The sequence below is a fragment of the Gallus gallus genome, chromosome 7, assembly GCF_016699485.2.
Source record: "Gallus gallus isolate bGalGal1 chromosome 7, bGalGal1.mat.broiler.GRCg7b, whole genome shotgun sequence".
In the NCBI taxonomy this organism is placed as follows: Eukaryota; Metazoa; Chordata; class Aves; order Galliformes; family Phasianidae; genus Gallus; species Gallus gallus.
Window position 1 is genome coordinate 14743158 of NC_052538.1, and position 21191 is coordinate 14764348.

General features: G+C 35.3%; 2 protein-coding genes across 3 annotated transcripts in view; both read left to right on the plus strand.

Annotated features, from left to right (window-relative positions):
• CCDC141 (coiled-coil domain containing 141) overlaps window positions 1–9839 on the plus strand; it is a 57687-nt gene extending 47848 nt beyond the window's left edge. The window contains exons 25-29 of one of the 2 annotated variants that reach the window (XM_040703816.2): window positions 1481–1653; window positions 7791–7945; window positions 8047–8176; window positions 8271–8436; window positions 9559–9839. In XM_040703816.2, the coding sequence (XP_040559750.1) occupies window positions 1481–1653; window positions 7791–7945; window positions 8047–8176; window positions 8271–8436; window positions 9559–9691 (757 nt within the window). In that variant the 3' untranslated portion in view covers window positions 9692–9839. Of the gene's footprint in view, window positions 1–1480; window positions 1948–7790; window positions 7946–8046; window positions 8177–8270; window positions 8437–9558 lie in introns of those variants that run through there. The other variant, XM_025152525.3, reaches the window with a different exon arrangement.
• A 5026-nt stretch (window positions 9840–14865) lies between these two features.
• TTN (titin) overlaps window positions 14866–21191 on the plus strand; it is a 248995-nt gene continuing 242669 nt past the window's right edge. Inside the window, exons 1-3 of the mRNA XM_046943725.1 lie at window positions 14866–15076; window positions 17214–17317; window positions 20537–20740. Coding sequence (XP_046799681.1) covers window positions 17227–17317; window positions 20537–20740 — 295 coding nt within the window. The 5' untranslated portion in view covers window positions 14866–15076; window positions 17214–17226. The remainder of the gene's footprint in view (window positions 15077–17213; window positions 17318–20536; window positions 20741–21191) is intronic.

The window sequence follows — 21191 nt, forward strand, 5'->3', positions numbered from 1 at the left end:
CACTAAATACACTTAGAGAGAGACAAATACATTTATAAGTATGTGAGGGAGTTGTTCAAAATTGGAAATAGGTTATACACGTCAAAAACAAACAAACAAAAACTCTGTCTATGCTGAGTACCTGTTACATACTGTATTCTTGCACAGTCCCTCTGTCTCTCTCTCCGAACTTCTACGTCTAATCAAATTTCTTAATATTCCACCGTATCTTTCAATATGACAGTTTAGAAGTTCTATGCAAAAGTAGATACTTTTAATAAGATAAACAAGGGGACAGAATTTCAAGATTTCAGTATTAGTCCTGTGTTTTCTGGCCTGTTTTTCATGAAATTTTACCTCATTTGCTATTCCTCCATGCTAAGCATTCACCATGGAAGTTTTTCTTTTAATGCGTTAAAGTAATATATGCTTCTTAGTGATCTTAACTTGAAAATGTTTATGAAAGTACATATGTAAAGCATATATATTGTGCAGAAGACAAGGCATTTTAATTAGGCAAACTGTAAGCTCTTAATAAGCTGAATTTTCTTCTATGGTACTGAGAAAAATACTGTATTTTGCAATTTTGGTGGTATACTCTCTGTTAGTATCAAGAAAGTTACTTTGCTCTGAATCCAATCATTCTATGCTTTGAGGAGTAGTGCTGGTAAAACCATGTACCTTGAATTTAATTTTATCACAAGAAAGCATTAAATTAGCTTGTAAGTGTGTTTGTGGTTGATATCTGATCTTTTAAAGGCAGCATTCCACAGAAAGCAAATTAGAAAATTATTAAAATAAATAAGTGATATGTTTATAATTAAAAATTCAGTATGGTAACGCTGAAATCATGTATTTTGTACCGGTGTAGACACTTTGTGGGATATATCCTTTGAAAATCACACCTGTGTTTGGGTTAGGTTATGCTGAAAGGCCACCAGCTAAAAAGAGCCAGAATTTTCTCTTGCTTCCAAAATGTATATCAGTAGTCAAAACCAATACATGGTGACAGACTCTGAAGTTTTAGAATATGATACCTGTTCTATCCTGCCTGATGATGTGAACTACAAAAATTTAATTAGGCTGGGGTGGAGAAACAGGTCCTTGCCTGTTCTTTCTACTGAACACAGATGTTTGGGAATTTCTATATTGCCTGTGCATCTTAAGATCCTGTTTTCCCCATATTGAATGAGAATTGACTTTACTAGCAGAACTAAGACTGCAGGCCTTCATGCTACACTCTTGAATACTGCAGTGAGATAACTGGGTGACTTGTCCATGCAAAGCCATTTTCAAAGCCACATTTTCTAGAGGTAAGAGAATCTTATGCAGCAATTTGAACAATTTAAATACTTAGGTATAACTTTAAAGGTGAGAACTGAAAGCACAGCTGTGAACTTTCTTGCTGCTAATTTTGTGTTATAAAGTTATCTGAATTTGGAAAGTTCTGCTTGGCATACAGTGACATAAATCTGACTTAAAAACTGACTCTCTGCTTCAGGTACAAGAAAGGCCAGAAAGTGACTGCTGATGAGCATTTAAAGCTTTACCAAAAGGAGACAAAGCATGCTTTATTCATTCAGAAGGTGTGTGATAACGATGCTGGCCTCTATGTTGCTCGGGCTAAAAATTCTAGTGGCACTATATCATCAAGTGCTATTCTCCATGTGCAAGGTAACAGGCCACCTATTGCAAGAATAGACTGGATAACTCTGTGTGTCATCTATATTAGCATATCACTAATGTACTGGATATTCACAAAATAAGTATGGTACTGAATGCACTGGACTTAGTTCTCACATGCTAAGACAAAATGAAATTTATTTTCCTACACTGATTGTTTCACCACCTGTACCAAACTACTTTTATGTAACGTTTGATATATTGCTTGTTTCTTAATACCTGTGTTATGTGCTTGTTTACCTTTATCCTAATGAAGCTGAGATTAAAAAACAAAAGTTACAATGATTTTCTAGAATCAGAGGCCCATTTTTGCATTTTAAATATGTTGGCATTATGAAGTACTGAAAACGGTTTTATAGGTACTACTTGTCTCAATGCACACAGTGCTCATATCAACACATCCTCTATGGTGGGGAGGGAGGAGGGTGCTGAAATTCTTTTTAAACATAAGATGTGTTTTTTCAATCACATTTTCTCATCTGTCTTCCTTTTTTTTTTTTTTCATTTATAGGATAAAGATTCGTAGTATAAAATGGTAATATTCATGAATGCCCTGTCTTATATCAGATTTAAATTTGTCTCATCTCAGCTGATAGTCTCCACACATGAAAGCTGCAATAGAGTTGTGATAATCTGCACTACAGAAATTTGGCATAGAATTATCAGAATTTGCATAAGTAACACTTAGTGTATCCTAGGCCAAACCTGCAAATGTTTTTCAAAACGGGACCTGAAACCTTCCAACACACCCATCTTCTAAGGCAGATGCTTATAATGCTTATGATACTTTTCTGTCATCTTATAAAAGTACAAATCTAAATATTTCTGACAATTATCTAAAGCATTGATGTAGAACAAGAAAGATATTATTCTATGAATTGAGCTTTTCAGAAGTTTTAATGAACTTATTTCAAAAAGAATCAATCAAGATGGGGAAATACTCAAAAGCATGCCCCTCCCCCCCCCCCCCCCCACCACACACACACTCACACACAATCAGTCAAATAGAGTTCTCCCTTAGTAAGTGGTAAATCCAAAACAGAAACTTGTCTACGTATAACACTTAAACAAGAACAGCCATGGGTGTTATTTATTACGTAATTTGATTAAATCTTTGACAAAAGCAACATAACAGCATCAGTAAAAGATTCCAGTTATAAATTCTTAAATTAAGTCCCTCTTTCACTTTAGCACTTGTGTAAGTACAGTAAAAACAATTATGGCAAAAGTTGAATCATTTTTCCTGCATTTTTGATTTGCAGCTTTCATGTAATGTCTATGTTGATATGGAAAATTTAGAGAGAGGAAATATATATTTTTTTCAGTAAATTATGCAAGACAAAGTAAATAAGTCATTTACCAGGCAGCAGGCTGTGAGCAGAATAGATATTTGAACTTGCAGGGGTCAATGAAACTGAAGACTGACATTTAGATATTTTGGCTCAGTGACTGTAACTTTATTAAAATTCCTGTAACTTTGAAACAGGAGACGTTCAGAAGGGAATATAACCTCATAGTAATAAGAGAAGGAAGATAATAGGTAGTGAGTAAACAGGGGAGAAAATATTTGACTAAATCCCAAATAAACAACTTCCTGAGTTTGATCATCTCCTGAAAATGTTGATCTGATCACCAAGGTATAAAAATCAACTCTTTTCCAAAAGTATGTGTTCTATTTCACAATAAAGCTATTTTTAATAATTAGTATGATTTTCAATATTTCAATTTTCTGCTTGACAGTCTTATTTATAACATTCACTTTCTGTTTGAAAAAATCTATTAAGTGATGGCTGGCCTTCAGTCTTCTACTGAGAGCTGTGATTGTTCCAGAAGCCTATTATTCAGAAATTAAAAGTACTCATGTATGCTGTTTTGATTTATTTTCTGCTTGTCTAACTTTACAGACCATTCAGATTGCTTTTTTAAATCACTTTTGCCTTCAATCATAAGACTAAGTCCCAAGGAAAAAATATACAAAAAAAGAAACCCTAAACAGGAGTGAAAGCATGGATGCTGCTTCCTTCTGCCTTGCCTCTGCCAGAATCTGGCTTTTAAATTAGTCATCAACATAAGGCTAGTGACAGGAAGAGTTGTCCTAGCGCTGTAGAGGCTAGACTCAAAGCTTCATCTTTGTTTTAATGTATGGGTGCTTCATCTTGAAAACTTCAGAAAGTTCAATGCTAGAATGTTCATTCTTTTGTCTTTAAATGGACACTGAGCAAAGTTAAGAGATGTTTGATCTTTGTAGTTGGAGGAGAGTCACCTGTGGAGAAAGACAGCAGTGTGTGGTGAGTCTCTCTGTCCTACAGTAGGCAAGGCTTGGAACAAGGATTTCAGACTTGTTTGGAAACATTTGTCCTAACCTTGCTTTTGTAGTTCTATCAAAGGAGAAAAAACTTTAACTTTTCATCTTGTCTTAGAGCTGGATATGGGGGTAGCTTGAATCTAGACTTGTAGGTAGCTTTGAACCCAAGTGGGATTTGTTCATTAATAATATTACAAACTATTGATATTACCTATTATTGGAGTTGGAGTTATATATTTCTAAACATAGCAAGGAAGGCTGCCATCTTTCCTCTAATAGTGGAGTAGTTTAAGAGACATCTCAGAGAAAGGGATTTTATCCAAACTGCTGTGATCCTATGGTTTGGATGCCTATGAGCAATTATCTTTTACTGTAAAACTCTTAGTATGTCCAACGCTTCATGTTTCTATTCCTGTATACCTAAGTTTTTGCCCCACTTCTCGTCTCTTCACCCTTTGCAGAAAAACACTTTTTAAATCAATACAATTCTGTTTTGTTTTGTTTTTTTATTCTGAATCATGGTTCAATAACTCATGAAATGAGCCTTGTGGTTGAAGCTTGTAATTTCCATATTTATTTTTTTCTTAAAAAATATATATATATTTTGGAAGTCTTCAGTAGCTGATGTACCAAACAAGGCATAGAAGTAGTTTATCTTAGTGGACTTTTTGAAGGCATTGCTTAATGAGATTTGATCTGATAGTCTGGAAGACTTTCCAGATGAGGAAGCTGCACTGATGTAATATCTTTCTAGCTGATCATTGCTATGATGTAGTGTTGAAACAACACCTGAGCTCAATTTTGTTGGCTGGATAAGGACATCCTTAAGGCAATTCTATGTAAAAAATAATAATAATAATAATAATAATAATGACTGAAGGGAACCTGCCTTCTGCACACAGAATTGCCAAGGGAAGAATGGTAGTGAAACACAATTGGTGAGGTTAGCACTCCTTTTCCACCATGAACCCTAAATCCCTGTTATAACTGACAAGTTATGCAGTCCAGATTTCAGTCGATCCTCACGATAAAAAAATGTCAGTGATGGTTGTTTTCAACTATGCCAAGACAAAAAAAAATATATATATATATCCCACTAGGGAAGACTAGATCAGTGCAGTGGACTTTATACACTAACTAAAATAATGAGTCTAAAGCTTACAAGGACAATCCGTAACTGATTTACCTATCACCCAGGTAAGTCAGTTGCCTAAGGAAAGCAAAAATCAATTTTGCCATTCAATTCAAAAGCAGCTGTGAAGTGGCTTATCATCTGGTCCATTACCAGCATATCCACAATCATTTTTACTCAAATGTTTTATTTATGAAAGAATGAGCTGCCTGCTACCAGATTAAATCCTGGAATTAAATTTCAGTTTAAATGTTAAATAAGACCTTCCAAGTTTGACTTGAGAAAATATAGTGGAATGCAAAGAAATCCAACTATAAAAATCTAAGCATACTATTGCTTTTAAGAGTACTATTTTAAGAGTACTATACTAGTACTACTACTCATAGTATTTCAGCAATAATTTCAAAGCTAGACTTTTTTCTTTTTTTCCTTATATTTCGTGTAGCACATACTTCCTCTTTTTAAATGTTCTGTAGAAGCAGAAAGTACATATGGCTGTTTTTTGTTCTGGTTTTGATGCTTTCTTATTTTACAGCACTGAGCTCCTCTAATCACAGTCAGTTTTGAACCTATAATTATGTCAAGATGCCAGAATATGATCGTCTTTCTGACTCCTCTCTAAAAAGGCAGACTTACATATCTCTTTAACCTTACAACATAAATAATCTAATTTAGCCCATTACTAACCTAACCTCACTTCCTCCTTCTTTATATACAGGAGCTTATTAAGAAAGAGTTGAACAAGATTGTCTGACTAGAAGTGGAACTGTATACAACATGTATAAATTTAAAGGGGAAGGGGCTAATTCTTTTCATTTTTCAAAAGAAGCAGCCTGACTGTGGGCCTTGTATGAGTTAGTAGGCAAAGGGAGGCTGAGGCATTCCTCGGTTTGTGTTTGGATCAGATGTGGATGGAGCTGCAATGGAGAAGGTGGCTTCCTCTCAAGTGACTGGTAAAGTATGCCTATTTCTGGACCTTTCTCCAGAGACTTTGCTAGGTTAAGCTAGTATACTGTGTGTGTGTGTTTCTTTTGCGACTCAGAGGAGATATGCCCCTAAAAATAACAAGACTGATTCTTTTTAACGAGTCTGCACCATGATATTCAAGGACAGTGGAGTTCTGGATAAGGATGTTCAGATCAGCTGGGATCATCAGACCCAAAGATGTTCCTTAATGAAATTCCTTCCAAAAATCTCCAAACAATAAGGTACGGTCTCAGTTTAGCACAATGCTGACAGACTCTGAAGTCTCTAAGCAGCACAGTCTGAAACTCAACCTAGGCTAAATTTTTATAGAACATATATTTAGGGAGAAGTTGAGGAACTTGCTAGTATAACATTTCAAGACATTCAGAGATGTAAAGGTTAATGTCCAAAGTAAATAGACTAAGATTGTTCGGAGTCTTCTGAGTCTTGATATTGTAACACCTGTATGTAAGAGTGACTGGCATAGTAAAACCTATATGATGAAGTCAAATCCAGGTGTTCTCTTCATGTGCATTTTTTCAATTGTACTACACCTCTGAGTTTTTCTTTTCATCCTTGTTAGTTCCCCAGTTTACAGCAGAATTGTACTGTTTCCAACAAATATATAAAATTTGATATTATGAATTGAATAGATTGAATAAACATGCTTCTTACCTGAAGCCATCAGAGTGGATTTTCAGTAGCCTCAACTACCTGAAATGTTTCTTTTTGTGATACAGGAAAAAGAATTTTTTCCTGCTAATCTTTGTGGTTTGTGTAATGTCTAGAATAGTAATCATTTTTAATTGATAAGTCCTCTCAGATTTTTCTTAGCTTATTGAGGGGCATGGTTTAGTGGGCATGATGGTGATGGGTGAATGGATCTGATTTGTTGTCTGATTTTTTTTTTTTTTTTTTGAGATTGGTTGGTTCTCCTATTGAAGTAAAGCTGCAAATTCCAAAATCTGCAGGGTGTGTTCAATGAAATTATGGTGGCAGCTTGTGCATGCCAGCTTTCAACAGCTGAGAACAGAGCTCGCAATGGTTAATACAGACTTTAGGTTAGCAAGAGTATGGAAGTGAAACTTATACACTTCTACTCTGTTGTGGCCTCAGACCTACCATATGGAACTATTGTTAAGCAGCTCACCTAAGCAATAGGTTCATTGATATAAGGGGGTGAAACATTTTCACTCCCCGCATTGATATTTTGCAAAAACATCCAACTGAGTCATTATATTTTGGATTCAGATGCTGGGCGCTTTTGTGAGATGTTACTTTTTGTTTCAAAATGGTTTAAAGCAAAAGAAGAAAGGGTGCGTTGTACAATAGTGCACCAAATACAAGAGTTAACTATCTTAACTTTGTTCCTTTAAATTTATGTGGAATATTTATCTTCCACTCTTTACTGAAGCACATCAATCCACATATATTTACCTACTACCTGTACAACAAACATGATTCCTTGATATTAACATGGAACTAATATCACTATGTTGATGCATGAAATTATTGGATGTTTAATTCATGTGTTTCAGCAAACTTTACATAATATAGATACATGAAGTCTGCTTGTTCCTGTCTTGCAAGCAGTACCCTGAGTTCTAGGTGTCGATGAAGGCTCTCTTTGCCATGCAATGTTGTAAATATTCTAGCTATGAAAATAGGTATTTCTTCATCTGCTTTAGTGGTGCCATTTAAAATACAGTGCATCATTTTTTTCAGTACAAGGAAAACAGCCAAATTTCGTACAAAAATTTGGACACACAACTCTTCAAGAAGGAGAAGATTTAATCCTGCATTGCACTGTACATGGAAAGCCCAAACCGCATGTCTGCTGGACCAAGGATGATATCCAAGTGGTAGCTGGAGATGTCAGTGTATGTTCTAATATTCTTGAAATGTTTCTCAGAGAAAGATAATATATTTTGCTTTATGCTACTAATTAATAATCTCCTATGTGCATTCTATTGTTTTACAGACTGAGAAACTAGGAGATAACTACTATCTCTTAAAAAGAAATGTAGCCCTTGCTGATACTGGGAAGTATATATGTGTTGCCAGCAATGAAGTTGGAAAGGCACACTGTTCCGCTACAGTAACAGTAATAGGTGATTCACCTTGGTCAACTATATGCTTTAAAGCATGTTGCTGTATTAAATGAAAGCTTCATTTCCAATTTTGGATGTGTATGTCTTGTTTCAGAGAAAAATAAAAACCCAGAAATTTCCACTGTAACTCAGGCTAAATCAGAATGGGAGAACGGATGCTTCTCAGAAAAAGGGAATGTCACTGCAGCTGAACTTGCACGAGCCCAGGACATGTGTTGTGTGAGAGGCCAAAGGCCAGTCCCTAGGCATCTCCCAGTAAGGTAACCTGCACCTTACTCTGTGCTACATCTTGTAATACTCAAATAGCTGCAGTAACCTTAATTTACAAAGCACTCGTATAACGCTCTTTCTGATCCTTTGAACCTTTGCATAATGTAAAGTGTGTAATGTGACTGCTTTTATGCTTTTGCATTTAGCTGCACCCAAAGGTATTAAATTTTGTTAAAGACTTTATCATACGATAGAAAATGAAATTTATGTGGAACAGAGCATTTAGTTCAGTGGTTTTGTTTTTGCTTTAATCTAAGTATCTTAACCTTGATATTAACTTACTAATGAGCAACTCAAAGGTACAAACTATTCCAGAAGTTCAGATATTTCTCCTTCGGTTATGCAGTGAGTTTTTGACGTGACCTAAGAAGCCAATGATTTTTAGCATGTTGGCATTTTCTTATTGAGGGATAAAAGTATTTGTCATAACCAACTTTCTTTTTAACATTTGCACAACACTATTGAATGTTTTGCAAAAGCCAGGTATTGCTTTCTCTGCAAATGTACCCTGCTTAAGTAGGGCAGCTGGTATACATACATGTATGTGGAAAATGTATAAACACACACTAATTCTCTCATATTACAGCAGAGTATTACTCAGTATTATTTGAATTTATTAAATCAAAGAAACACATACGTGCACAAAATCCTCCAGTAGTCATTGATTTAATTTTCCAGAAAAATCAGCTGATTAAACATTGACTCACAAGTTTTATTGTTTTTTATATCTGTATCACTGTGAGATGACAAGTATTCCAAAGCAGTGAAATATAAAATTACATTAAGTTTACTTGATGCTGATATAGAATTCAGCATATTCAGCATGACTAAAATACAGAGACTGTATAGAAAGATTTCTCTTTTTTCATTATTCTCTTCTGTTTCTTATACCATAAGTATCCTCTGATTATTTGTTATTGTTAGTAAGATAAAGGATAATTTATGTTCTGTATGGAATCACTCTGTATTTGATCTTTAATTTGTTATCATCTCAAGACCAAGAATCTATGTCAACCACTACAATGCTGCTTATGAAAGGGAATGTTGCAGCTGACATGGTTTAAAACATGAACCGTATAATCTCAGTTATCTGTTTGTTTTTTAAATTAAAGGTTTAAAGAAAAACTCTGGCTTCAAGGAGTGTATCTTGAGCTTGTGAGACCACCTGATATTAGCTTCAGTCTGGAACATGTTCCTGGTTTACTTCAGCCTACTGCCAAGGATCAGAAGGTGGACTGCACCTGATTAATGAGGGGGTTCATCTTGTTTTCTGTGTCCATGTGTGATGAGAAAATGAATCTTTGAGTGCTATTTGATGTGTATCTAGGTTGAAATTTATGTTTGCTTTCTGTATAAATCATTATTAATAAAACTCATGCACAGCAGTTATTAAGCAGTGTTCTGTAGGGTTTTTTTTTTCTGGTTTGTTAGACAAATCAATCAGAACAAAATGATGGGAAAAGAGAATTGAGCCCTTGTAAATTGCAGATGACCTTGCAGGCTCATCAGCACCAACCAGTTTGTAGTATTACAATCAGTGGCATCAACTCCTCCCTCTAGCTTGCATAGAGTGTTCAGACACAAATATGGCTTCCATATATTGTTTATAAATATTCCAGCATATTAAATACTATGTTCATTACCTTATGCCTAAGAAAATGCTCTGGGGCATTTCCAGGAGGGCCTGTGCGTGGAAAGAAATGGTAACTAAGTGTTACTTTGCCTAATGCTTGCTTTGTACCACAAATGTTTTCAGGGACCAGGCATTCTCTTTAAAGCAGTATAGTGGAGAAGTCTTTAGGGATATGGCTTCTGTTTTCAGGATTGGATTACTGTGGTAAAGCAGTCCATTTCAAGCTAATGTGTGCCACTGTAGTCTAGAAGAGTGGAACTAGTTTCAAACTTGCTTTAACCAGAGATTTACCAGTTGTAAAATTACTCATGATCTGCAGCATCTGTTCATGGTATAGAGAAAACCTGAAGAGAAAATGAGTCTTTTGGATTGTAGGGCAATCATTAGCAAGGTGAAGGTTTTGCTTCTAGGTGTCTTGTCTTTTTCAGCTCATTGCAAAGCTCCTTGCAAAGAATGAGGACGTTTGGAGTGCCATCCACCTGCAGGATTGAAAGAATTGGTTGGGAAAAACACCCTTTTTGTCTGGCTATTTGGCACAATAACAGAATAACTAGTTAGATTTGGGACTATCTGCTATTCAGCTTCTGACTCAGATTTTCAAAGTCCTAGCTAGCAAATGATTTATGCTACTCAGACTTCTGGCTTGTACAATACAAGTGAGCGTATGTTTTCTCCAACTGCCTGTTATGAAACAGTTTGTCATTCTTTTTATAAACATTTATCAGTCCTACACTGGATTTGGATACCACAGCAATGCACTCACAGTTAACAAAGGGAGCATACCAGGGTTCAAGCAGCACAGCATCTTTGTGCTTCATCCAAGTAGATGTAATTGGTGCAAAACAGGGAAGGAAATCTTTACAGCTGCTGCAGGAGTAACACCAAAGCATTAAACAAGTTTCCAACAAAATGCAATTTGGCTGATAGAAACATAGATTTATCTCCAAATTAAAGCACAAGCCTAGAGAGGAAACAAGATGGAAAAAAGTATCACATATGTGTCTTCACCTGATCACATAAATCACTTGCTTGACTTTACAGAAAAGTCAGTGGCATCCTGCCCATGAAAGAGTCACAAGGCCGTGTACATACGCACATAAATATAGCACCTGGGGACTTAGGTTTGCGCTCTTTTCCTTTACACTGTCTCTCTCATTTTTTTTTTTTTTTAATGATACAGACAAATATCAAACATCGAGTGAATTTCATACAGTTACATTTTTATGGTATTACACCATTACACACATTCTTATTCAGAGATTTCATAGAAAATATTGTTTGTTACTGTAGCCACGGTTAGAGGAGTGACAGAGCAAGTATCAGATGTTTTGGAAAAAAAGAAAACAATCACCCTAGAATACATGCTAAAAGTTTTGATTCTAAACAAAAAGCCTGACAACCTTATTTTGCTAGTGAGGAGCACAGTTAATCACTGAAATGATCCCCAGGAATGGATCAGTTATGAAGCCTGGTACGTTTGGTAAGTTTTTTTTTTTTTCTTTTCATAAATCCTTGATGCCCAGGAATTTGCTAAAAGTTATAAGAAAAAAGTTATAAGAAGTTTCAAAAGGCATATGTATCTATCAAATTCTAAGAACTGTGTCCATGCTAGTTATCATTTGTCCCCAGTATTATAGTTTTAGTTAATATTTTGTGAAAAGAAATGGAACAATTAGTATATATATTTTTTACTCAAGTTCATAGGTCTTGTTGAGAAGATCCTGTATTCTATGGGGAGATGTTAAGTATTTTTTTTATATTCCTTCCTTGTTCTGCATACGTAAATATGCATATATAATACCATGGAAGGAGAACTTTGGAAAAACTAAATCTAAAGCAACATCTGTATATCTTCTCCTTAGATAATTCCAAGGATGCAATGGTTGTGACAGGTATTAACATTGCTGTTGAAGAAATAATGAAGAAAATAGAAATTATTTACATGGGGGAAAAAAAGGAAAAAACTAGGAATTTTCACTGCAAAAAATGTACAGTGAAAACTTGCCTAAGCAGCAGTTGGAAGCTTTCAATATTCTAAAATGAATGATACTGTTTGTTAGCTTTGACTGTTAAAGTCATGACTTTCAAGGTATCTTTGTGCGGGCCTACCCAAATAATTGTTCCATTTGTCAAGTTAATAGCGTTATTGACTTCAACTTATAACAATCTTCAATTTTTTGAGATTATTTTTAAAAGATTATTTACTATTCCTCAAATGTATTTTTTGGCCTATAGTGTAATACGTATTCTGCAGTAACATTGGCAATGTGGTTTATACTTAAAATAGTAGCCAGCTTACTCGAATGCTGAAATTTATTAATAATCCTCATTTTTCTGCTTGAAAAAAAAGTCTCTATCTGGCTTTTACCTCATCTATGGAGTAAAGAAATAATGCTATGTTCTTGCCATCAATGTCTTTGCTGTGCAATATTAAGACTGAATTAATCTTTCCCCTTCGTATTGTAGATGTATTGTAGATATGACACTAAACATACAGAAATCACACTTGGATGGGCCAAGTTGGTTTTTTTAAGTCAGTGGGTTTTTTTAGGTGTAAATTATTCATATTTTCTTAAGTGCGTGAGAGAAATATTTCATTGTTTTCTTCATTTCTGGATCCACTATTAATACAAAAAATGTTACGAAAGTACAAATTTTTATTAAGATGCAAGTAGCTTTAATATTCATTAAAAACAAGTATAAAGCTTTTTTGAGAAAAATGGAAAGGGGTTTGTTTTAAAAATACAAAATATTTGAATGCATTACGATGTTTTTTTTTTTTTTTTTAATTTAAATATCTATTAACAATTATTGACTTGATTGAAAATGCGAAAATCAAACTTCTGGCCCTGTCTTCAAAACTGGCAATTATCATATTTCTTTCACTTAAAAAATATCACAATTTCATAAATATTCTCAATGGTTATCTTCAGTAAGAAGGCCGTTTTTCATTATTAAACTGGTAGTTATGAGCCAGTGTTTTCTCTCTGAGCTGATTTTTCACTGAATATTTGAGTGTTTAACTACAGGATAAAATTACTATCTGCTATTTTAGCAAGTCTCTGTTTAGAATCAGAAGTGAGATACCCTTTACACAGATTTCTTCAGACATTTTGTAGCCAACTTGTCTTCCCTACTAATGAATGTACTCGTTATCATACTAAGTCTTACACAGAGAGATTAGGTTATCTGACATCCATTTGCACCAGAAAGTCAAATATGAGGCATAGTGCTCTGACTTTCAAACTCTATGGGGGTTTAGATGGTACCAGCGTAGAAGGCGGTTTCAGTTTCTGTTGCAGTTGCTGCTGCTGCATGCCAAGAATTAGCTGTAAAGTTCATTTTATGAGATGGATAAACTAAAGGGCAGAGAGGCCACAGCAGTATGTCCTTTCTGGTTTCTTTCAGTTCTGTGAACTGCAGTGTAATACCCCTTGCAGGAATTGTAGTGGTATTTCTTCTTAGCAGTTTCTGGAGATCAGGCTGAAAGTATTCTTCATGCTGTTTTCAAGCCTAAGCTCAGATGATGTTACAAAACTCCAGTCTGTGTTTACTTTTCTAGATATCCTTCTTATATTGCCTTCCTGAGTTGATCTTTCATTTGCATGTGGTGTTTGCCTTTTGGTGAGGAAGGAGATGGATGCTATGAGGCTGCCAGGCTCCTCCCTCCCTTAGCAGCAGCAAACCTGCGACAAAAATGGCTCTCCTATGTGCTGGAGGGATCTTTTTCAGTGCAGATCTTGGTGACAGCACATTGAAGGGCTCTGCTTACCAATATAGCACAAGCTTGGTTTAAGCACATAAAGAGTCTCATGAGCCAGTTCTGTTCTTAAGGAGTTTGCTAAATGTGAGTTAGATGTATTTCATTTTCATAGGGAAGCAAATGTAAGGTTGTGGTGATACAGCTCCCATTCTACCTATAGGCAAGAGCAGTTTTCTATCTGACCACTGTTTCTGAGGCAATTAACAGTGCAATTAGCTGCTCAGACTGAGAAATATGGGCCAGTGGAAGTTTTCTAACTAGTATGCTATGGATGATTAAATCTGCAGTCTGCATAAAACCACCAGAGGTCTAGAAAAAAAGCTGTTAGACTTAAAACTTATTAAGCAACTGCAGTCAGTCTTCGTTCATTTATGCTCACAAATTTTATATTTCTGCACTCTCTATGCTATTGTTTAAGCTTAAATGCTTGGCATATCCAACTGAAAAATCATAAATGAAATTTATAAAAACAATCAAATCCATTGATTATCAAATAAAATTTTGCAATTCATACTTATGGAAAAAAAGATATAATTTAAACAGTGTATTCTAATAGCATGTGGCCACATGTCTGAGCTCAGCTTACTTATTTAGTCTGGTGATTGACAGATGCATTTGGTAGCTTCTTGGATATTTTATAGGGAAAGAAAATAAGGTTAAATCGTAATGATATGACTACTCCATGAATATGTCTGTGCCCTCTGCCAAAATTCTTATTTATTGCTTATTTCCTCTTGTTCTTATGACTTCAGAAATTTGCAGTGGCTTTTAAACTGTGCACTGCAAACCAAACTGAATTATAGACCCAAATCTTTGGAACAGATGCTGTTTCCTCAGTGAATCCCTTTTGTGCTTCCAAAATTAGCATTGCCAATCAAACCAACAGGTGGTGTATGGTTACACAGAGTGGATCCCCTCTCACAAGATACTTTCTTTCAGGAAACCAATCAGAGCTGGCGTGATGATGTCGACCTGTCAGCAGAGCTGGGGTATATAAAGTAAAACAACTATGTTAGCACTTCTGAGCAGTCGTGCATTCCCCGCCTCGCCTCGGGTGTAGGGATTGCAAAAAACAAAACTACACTGTCAAGACTGTGTAGTTTTGTTTTTATGGTTAGAGGCTCATCAATTCTCATGCTGGGATTGTCTAAAAAAATCTTACTCTGGATAAGGACGTCGTTCAAGAAGATTTCGTTGGGCTTAGCCCACTCCTACAGGCACTTTGAGATCTCAGGTTAGTAATGTGTTTCTCCTAGTGTTCTAACTGGTGTTCTATTAGTCAGTAAGCTTGTTGTGTTCTCTGTTATATGTGTTTACTCAGATGAGGTATAGGCTTCACAGTATGAATGTGGAGCACATAAACTCTAACAGGATTGTCTTAAATTTCAGGGGGTAAGTGATGATAACATTTGATAAAGAGTTGTTGCAGTATAACTATTGTTAAAGTTGATATAAGTGAAGATTTGAAGAAGGCATGGAAAAATCTGCTTAACTTAAAAACTCCTTTCTGTTGGGAGTGTTCAAGGTTATGGTACCAAGAGATAAACCGAGAAGCTCCAAGAATAGCTCTGATAAAATGCATGTGGTATCAGCTAAGCGCTGATGACTTTTTAAGGGAATCAACTGCTAAGGTATCAATTACATGGCAGCTCTGGAACACTTGTCTGTTGTCATTCATAGCCAGGAAAGTTATTTCTGGAACATGACATTTCAGATGCATACTTTCAATCCTAATTATACAAAAAAGCCTTATAAGATCAGATCTTCAACACCAAAATTCATCTAGACAATGAAAAACGTGAATTTTATGTGAACTCAATGAAAATTATACTTAATCGAATGATTAAAAATCTATTCTGATGTCTGAAAATTATGTATAATGTTTCACAATGTTTAAATACTTATAAGATTATTTTCATGTGTATTATCTGAGCTTTAAAACTTACAACTGAAGTAGATCTTGGTGAATTACACGTAAGAGGTATTTTTCTTCAAATACCATTCAGAGAACTGATGTTGTTTTAGGATGTAAAGTTGGTCGTATTTTCCCCCATAAAACTGTCAAGTATGATAAAAGGCTGTTCCCCTTCCAAGCTTGAACAAGTATCCAGATAAAGGCAATAAAAACAATATCCCATTCTGCCTCTCCACTTTTTTATGATCATGAATTTCAGTGAGAGAAGTCCTCATGAAGAATTTCCATACCTTTGAAAGGTGGAGTATGTTTAACTAATTGTAGAAGGTACTTCACCTTCTCATTGCTTTTTTTTTTAAGTCTGGAACTGACATATAATCAAGTACAAAAGCCAAAGTTATCACCAGAAATTTGTGTAAGAGAAATGAGTTTGAAAGGGTTATGAAATTAACTTTTTGTTAGTAGAATATGATATACTCACGGGGGAAGTTTTTTTTTTTTAATGAGAAGAAATGTAACTTTAATTTATTATATGAATGACGCTATTGAGAAGATACTAGCTAAGTTTTTAAAAGCTGTATATTTAAAACCTTGAGTTTAAATTCAACATCACTACCTAAATAGTTTCAAGCAAATGTAAAATACTTCCAATACAGAAGCCTTTTTAGTGGCAGTGTGTTATTTCCAAGTAGGATTTTGTGGCATAAGAGAAGGCAAACTTTTTTTCTTTCAGATTTCACATGGGTCTGCAGTTGTTCAAACCATCAGTGTCAGTTGGCTACCTTATACCCTAGCTCACATTTCGAAGGTGTTTGTTTCCCCATATTCAAAATTCCACTGAGATATTCTCAAAGAAAGAATAGAGTTTTATCTGCATCTATAGTGCCTTTATGGTTCTGTGTAAAATGAAATTATTCTTTACTTGCAGATTGCCTTTAAAAGAGAGCCTTCTGGCAACTTCTGATTATTAAAAGTAAAATAGATAGTAGACCTTCACATTTTAAATTGCTGCTTACTGACCTAGCTATCTTCCCAATGGAGAATGCAAATGATTTGCAGTAGCAAAATATTTTCAGATCCTTCCAAAGAACTTTTACGTGGAGATTGTTTTCTCCTTAGGTAAAGGAGATTGATGAAAAAATAGAGGCTAGGTGATCTGTTCAAGGTCATGCAGTGAGTCAAGTGGAACTTTTTCTCCAGCTGCATAGTTGTAATGCCAATTCATAGCTGTACTAAATATGTTTCACATCCAACTCAGTTAAGTGCACCCTAAGATTAACTTACTACGCAACCTTTTCAAAACCTACATTCTTCTCATTTTACTAGGTCAATGTGATTTAAAACTAGGAATGAATTATTATGAGTGATTACAGATACTCCTAAAATCTAACAAGAAGGATGTGTGTATAGTAACAACATGACCAGTGATATCTAACTACGTTCTTGTTGTTTTCAGAGTGCCTGTAAAGATGACAACGAAAGCACCAACATTTACGCAGCCGTTACAAAGTGTTGTGGCACTGGAGGGTAGTGCCGCAACCTTTGAGGCTCATATTAGTGGTAAGGTTTTGATTTATTCTTGCAAGATTAACTTTTGTTGTTATTGGCAACATTTATGCTGTGGAAAACAAATGAAAACGCTTTGCACAGCTCACAATCTGAATGGATAATGTTGAAAGCTGAATATACAGGATGACCAGAATTCAGGCAGTGATGGTCAGCTCTGTGAGGTGCTGTCAGGTTTCCACAAACATTTTGCATAAAGTTAAGATGGCTCCCAGGGAATAACCAATCATCCTACCAATGGGACTGGCGTTAAGTTCTCATATATGTTACAATAATCAAAAATAGGGAAAGCAGCATAAAAAACTGTATGTAGATAAAAATGCATACTGTGCAAATTACAGACCCTCATGTCAGTGCAGAAAGGGTAATCTTGTTTGGATGATAATGAGATGGAATGAGGAGCCTGGGTGCAAAAGCAAAGCTAGCTTTTCATTGACATGATGCTAAGCCTTTTTTTTTTTTTTTTCTTGCTAAGCTGCATTTCTCTTTGTGTGTCCTTGAGTTTACTTAACCCCTGCCAGAACTCCAAAATTAAAATTATGACATCTAGGTGTATGTTGTCTATCTGGTTAGCCAGATAGTAGAAACATATGGTTATCATGATGGTAATACAAGGCTGGATGAATGGAACTTCATAGTTGTTGCTGAAATTTAAAGATGCCACCTCATTTTAACGGATATTTCATTTTACCATTCTACTCACAAAACACCCTAAAATGTGGAAAAAGAAAACCAACAAACCCCTCAACATGCCAAACCCTGAGACAACATTTCATAGAACCAACACCCTGTTCTAAGCGTGTCTCTGACCTCAGCAGTGACTAAGGAGAAATGGCACATGTTCTTGCTGAGGGAATTATACTGTCTTAGAGGTATTAACAATATGATAACCCACATACCATAAAAAATTCTTCTGAGTCTAGAACTACCCAGATGCTCTGTGACAGGTGCAAACACATGATCTGTCCATTTATAAAGCGCTGACATCTACAGTCCACTGTGGTTCATCACTTGGACATTTTGGTGAGCTCTGGTTCACAGAAGACATTTGGAACATCCTATTTCTGTAGACTACATCCATGATGATGTTTCTTGCCATATTCTTCTATTTGGCTCTCTGTTCTTCAGCTAATTGCCTGGTTGTCTATGCATTTTAATTTTCAGTGGAAAAATTAATTTCAAACAAATTCACTGACCCTTATAGATAGATATTTTCCACCAGACTCAGTAAGATTGCTAGTGCTACTTCTCATTGTGTGATTTCAGATCATTTCATTTATGTGAATACCAGTAAGTACTTAGGAAGGGATCTTGATTTCCTACTTTAAGGAGATGTAGCAGTTTTTCTAACTGTTTACACCATACTTATCGTAATTTTAGTTTAGTACCAAATCTCAAGTGAGAATATGTCCTGTCAGCTTTTATATACCTCACATTGTAAGACTGAAATATCAATCCTACCCCAAAAAAATTCATCAAGGCTGACAGATCTGACAGTGTTTTAGTTTTTCTAATAGATAAAAAAGTGAATGCTTTATTTCTTGATCTAATTGTATAAATAATGGACTACGAAGCTTTATTTCTGCTATATAGTTTGTTTTTTCCATAAGTCATTAATGGTTATGAAATTGAAACTCGAACTTCCTGTTTTTTCTCTGACATTGCCCTTTATATACAAGTCAAGTATTAATACAGAGATGCCATTTGAATGTGACAAGCTCACTTTATCTAGGGGTACAAACATGAGCTCAGCAACCACATGTGATGCAATTTTGCAGTCTGTAACTGGAAAAAAAAAAAAAAAAGAACTATATTGTGTCAGATTGTGTATTAAGTGACACGCTGCAAAGGTCTGATAGTTGATAAAAAATACCCACTATCTCCCTTTGCGCTCAGAAAACTCAGATCACTTAAAAACCGTGATTCAAAAGCAGGAAATTCTAGAGCAGGTGGTAAATAATCATGTGGTAGCCCTAGTGGGAGAATAGTGACTGAGAGGATGTAAGATAGCACATCACTGTCTAGAAGGTTTGCAGTGCCGCTGGTGTTAGAACTGTGCCCATCTTTATGTCTCCACATTAGTGAATTTTTGATGTATTACCCCATGCAAGTCAGACTGTATATATTGAAAGAATCACGTAGATTTTTCATAGATTGGCAGGTCCCAACATTTACATCATTGCCAGGACAATTTAATAGAATTCAGTTACTTAAACAGTAAATTGCAGAAACTTCAGGTTCATATTCTTCTTTTTGGCAATAAAGCTCAAAAAACTTGAGTAATTTTCAAGTGAAAAAGAATTTTTCAGTAGTTAAACTTTAAGTCATGTATAAAAGTAAAACTCTCTTTAACAGTGATAATCTGAAGAAGATTGTATAGTTTAGTCCCTACCTTTATGGCATGGTACTCGTGTTCAGATTATTCAAATTACTTCTAACTTTAAATCTCTTGAACATGACAGTTTGAGATGTCAAAATAGCCTCATTTTTTCTTTAAATGTATGCCTTGTTCAACCTAATGCACAAATCTGTGTTCACTAATTGTCATATAATTTTGCACAAAGAAAATAAAAGATGCTGGCAACATTTCAAGCAATTCACTATCAACTATGTGATTCTCAGTTGCCTATCTTAGGATGCATTGAAAGTGATGTGCAGAAGTTTAGGATGCACAGCTATGGACTGAATCAGTGAGATCTGTTGGATAGGCTATGTTTACAGGGATAATACCAAAGTGTCCTGTACTTGTAGTTCAAAATTGAATTATACTATCCCCATCAGGGCTATTTAATAACTTCCATCTTATTAAAATTAGCAATGCTTAGGTCTATTTTTACCTTTTAGACTTCTAAACTCTTCTAATACTAACCTAATTCTCTCAGTACGTATGTTTGTATTCTACATATGTACATAGTTTTTGAGCTATGAGTAAAACCTGAAAATTTCCTAACCATCTGGTGTGACTACAAACATTGAGTAAAAGCTTCTAAATACATATCTCAGCTTCTCTTTCATTTTATTCTCAAGCAGTCATTATCCTGACACATTAAAACCCAAAATAATACAGTACCTATTGAACCTTTTTGTCATTATTCTGTTACACTTTGTTGCCGTGTGATAAATGGCAGCAGAGAGGCAGTCTGACAAAATGGTGTCTGACATGGAAGTGCGTATCAAGCAAAAATCATTTTGTCTTTTATTTATTTTCTCTAGGTTTCCCAGTTCCTGAGGTGAGCTGGTATCGGGATGGCCAGGTTCTCTCTGCTGCAACTCTGCCCGGAGTGCAGATCTCGTTTAGTGATGGCCGCGCTAAACTGGTGATCCCCTCCGTGACAGAAGCAAACAGTGGAAGATATACTATACAAGCCACCAATGGATCTGGGCAAGCAACTAGTACTGCTGAGCTACTTGTTACAGGTACCTGGCAACTAAATAAAAGTGTTTCTCTCTAGTAGTAATGGGAGAAAGGGAGCAATAGCAGAAGCATCACAGGTGATGAAAAGGTTTGAATTTGGAGTACGTGATTAGCAAAGAAGTGAATAATGATAATAAACGTTCTCATAAAAGCTGAAGTCTAGGCTGCTTTATACTCATGAATAATTAGTAACATCCTTCACACTTTAACTGTATAATCTTCATTTCATAAACTTTTATTCACAGTTACAAATTTCTGGCCTACCCCTGTACATACTGCTACTCATGTGATCTGTCACACTGGCTACAGTCAAACCAATCATTAAAGAAGGATAGAGTTCTGCAGAATGGAGATCTCAGTGATATTTAGCTCGATAACTCACTTAGAGTTAGTAGTAAAGAAAATATCGAACAATTCTTCTTAACAATTCTTCTTATTACTTTTCTACTTTTT